This window comes from Lathyrus oleraceus, chromosome 2 (assembly GCF_024323335.1).
Source record: "Lathyrus oleraceus cultivar Zhongwan6 chromosome 2, CAAS_Psat_ZW6_1.0, whole genome shotgun sequence".
NCBI lineage: Eukaryota > Viridiplantae > Streptophyta > Magnoliopsida > Fabales > Fabaceae > Lathyrus > Lathyrus oleraceus.
The window spans coordinates 113,649,046-113,652,258 of record NC_066580.1 but is presented as its reverse complement, the minus strand read 5'-3'; the positions used below and the strand labels follow the sequence as shown (position 1 = coordinate 113,652,258).

At 33.3% G+C, this 3,213-nt stretch overlaps 1 protein-coding gene across 1 annotated transcript; it reads right to left on the bottom strand.

Annotated features, from left to right (window-relative positions):
- Positions 1-821: 821 nt before the first annotated feature.
- Positions 822-2,757, bottom strand: LOC127118376 (plasmodesmata-located protein 7). The gene is made up of 3 exons (XM_051048563.1): positions 1,888-2,757; positions 1,367-1,471; positions 822-1,201 (listed from the first exon to the last, which is right to left on the bottom strand). The coding sequence occupies exons 1-3, from the start codon at positions 2,639-2,641 to the stop codon at positions 1,194-1,196; spliced, it is 867 nt and encodes a 288-aa protein (XP_050904520.1). The 5' UTR covers positions 2,642-2,757; the 3' UTR covers positions 822-1,193.
- Between the last annotated feature and the right edge of the window lie 456 nt (positions 2,758-3,213).

The window sequence follows — 3,213 nt, the reverse complement described above, 5'->3', positions numbered from 1 at the left end:
GAGTAGATTATAAGGGGGTACTGTTAGTTAATTCATTTAAGATAATTAGAAAGTGGTTAGTTAGTTAGTAATTATTTGGGCCAGTTATTTGGATTACAAGTCACACAGTATTTGTATATAAATGATGTGTTGAATTTTATTTTGAACCATCTTCTCCAATAATAATACAAACTCGTCTCACACATGTCATATATATCTTCTTCCACATCTTACATATTCTCTCTTTCTCTTCACTAAATTCAATGACACTATTGAGCTCCTCTTAATCTTCTCAAATAAATTTCTAAAATTATTATTTCTACATAAGAACTAGTCAACTTTCTGTCTACAAATTTTAATCCTTTCAAGAGTCTTAATCCTTCTTTCAAGTGTGTCTTCCTGGTACTTAAGAAACTCTTCTTTTACTTAAGAAACTCTTCTTCTTTTCATGTCTCAAGGCTAAAATCTTGACATTCTCTAATACTATCTTCAAAATATCTTAGCCTTTATCAACCTATACTACAAAAACTCATTAGAGACATTCATCCAAGACTTCAAATTTTTCATATATAACTACCACTTATATCACACATTATATTATATTGGTAATTTATTACTAGTTCTTCACCCTCTCTTCACTTGCAAGTTGCAACATATTTTTGGGTCCATCCTAAATAAACTTTAAAGTTTTTATTACTAATTTATTCTATCATGATGTACGGTGTGTATTTGTGCATGATTGCATGGCAAGCGTTTCCTTAATCTATAAGCATCGATAGCTATTTTATATACATATAAAAGAATTAGGTATCCAAAAAGTTGAAAGGCGCATATACCAAGTATGATAAGTAAAGCAAAATAATATGGAACTTTACAGAAACATAATATAATTACTTTTCTTTGCAAAGCATGAGACGTTAGACAACACAACTTTGTAAAGTGGGAAAGAAAGCAACTAGAATCTCTTAGCTCAATTCTTTTTCCCTTTTGTATTCAAATACAAAACACCCATTCTTGCACATCTTTTTTGGCATCCTCTTCAAGGTTCAAAGTCCTCTCTTGAATTCAATTTTAAATTTGAAAGAAAAATAAGGTAAGAAAAGATAAAGAAAAAAAAAGCAAAAAAAAGGCGCAAAAGCAAAATCATGGAGGATGCCCATAAGGTGAGATTTGATGATTGGGAATGCCACTGAGTGCTACAAACTTAATTTAATTTATTTACCTGCATGGGAAAAAGATACAGGCACAAAAAAAGAATCGTATGTCAATATATTGCTTAACCCATATAATAATAATTATTATTATTATTTACTTTTCATGATTTGAATTGAGTATATAATCTAAGGAAAAAATCAAAGAGACCAAGAAAGGTAATAGTACTATTTACCCTGTCTCCTACAAATCTTGGTCAAGAAAGCAAGAAGAATAACAAATATGGCTACTCCTGCTAATAACCCAATGATCATTGCAAATTTCTTTTCACCAAATTTTCCTGCAAGCAATTAAGATCCATTAATAATTAATAAGCAAATTGAGTTTTGAGATTCTTATATTTTAAAATTTAATAAAAATATTTAAAAAAACATGAATGAAATTGTTTAATATAGTTATTAGAGGGTACAGACACATAATCTTAAATAAAATTTGATAAAGATATTTTCAAAAATACTAGAAAAATTATTTGATGTAATTATTAATGCGGTCGGATACTACTGTAGATAAAGATTGTTCAGTGAATTTAAAATCACGGTGACATAACATAATTTATTAAAAAAATACATGACATGAAATTTTGCATGTTTTACAGTTTTACAAAAGAAAAATAAGTTGAACTTAAACAAATTTACAATCCAAAAATAAGCAGAAGCAGCAACGGTAACATGAGAAAGAATCCCCTACGGGCTTTACCATGGGCCTTAGAACTATCATGGGCCCCACCAGTAGAATATCTCGCATAACATTTCCCCAAAAACAAATCTCCATAATCCGCAGTCCCACAATCACTTTTCAACCGTCCGATCGCTTCCGCCACACAATCCTGACACTCCCCGAAACTAAGATCCCCCGTACACTGCGCCACACCCCGCACAATCCCGGACCCACCAACCCTAAAAGGCCCGCCCAATCCCACAAGCCCGCCAAGCACAGCGTCCCGTGAGCCCATGGCCTCCGGGTTATAGCCCACGGAAGGCCCACACTTTTTCAACAAAACATTCTTATCCTCCACGCCTAAAAAAGTAGCATTATCGTACTTCACCAAACAACCGTCGAGCTGGACCGTGCCTCCGCATGTGTTGAGACACATGTCGCCCGCACGCGTGACGGCGCGTGCGATGCAGGAGGCACAGTCCGGCATGGCGAGGTCGCCGCGGCATTGGTAGAGACCGTAGATTATGTCTTGTTGGGTGGAGCCTAGTACGGTGAAGTTGTTGTAGGATGAGTATGTTGCTGAGTTGACTAACGAGGTGAGGAGTGAGTCGAGGTTTAACTCGTAAGGTGAGTTTGGTGTGTACATTTGTTGTGTGCAACCACCGTATAGGAAGAGGTTTGTGGTGGATGATTCTGATAAGGAAATAAAAAGGGGTGTAGAAATAATAGAAACAAGAAATATTTTGAAAAAACTCATTTTTGTTTTGTTGGTTGAGTAAGTATATATATGCATGGAGTTTGTGATTATGGTTTTTGAGGAAAGACCTATGAGTAAGGATATGGAGTTGGTTTAAATAAGAGAGGTTTTCATGGTATAGCCATGTCATGTCATGTCATGTTTGTGTCACAAAAAAGTTGAAAAGCTTCTTCTCTTCTTTCATTTTATTAGATAATGTGGGATCTATGTGAACCTTTATTTTTATTTTTCTTGGTTGAGTTGATCATTTGGTTTGCTTTTCTCTTTTTTGACAACTTTAATTTGGTTTCTTCTTTTTAATACTTTGAATTTTTATAGGGTTTTTGTTTTTTTATTTGAAAAATGATTGAAGTAATTATGAGTACTTTTCACTCTCGGCATCCACTGAGAAATATCAGTTAAATAATTGCAGTGTATCTCTATAACTTAAGCATATATAAAGCAGGGTAGAGAAGAACTTAATTTAGATAAATGTATTTTTGAATCGGTGGATATAATAAGATGAAATGGAATCGAGTAGTTTTTTGGATTGAATCAAATATGGTAGAATGTAATTCATATTTTTATTTCTTTAATTTAAAATAAGATCAAATTATAAATAATATATA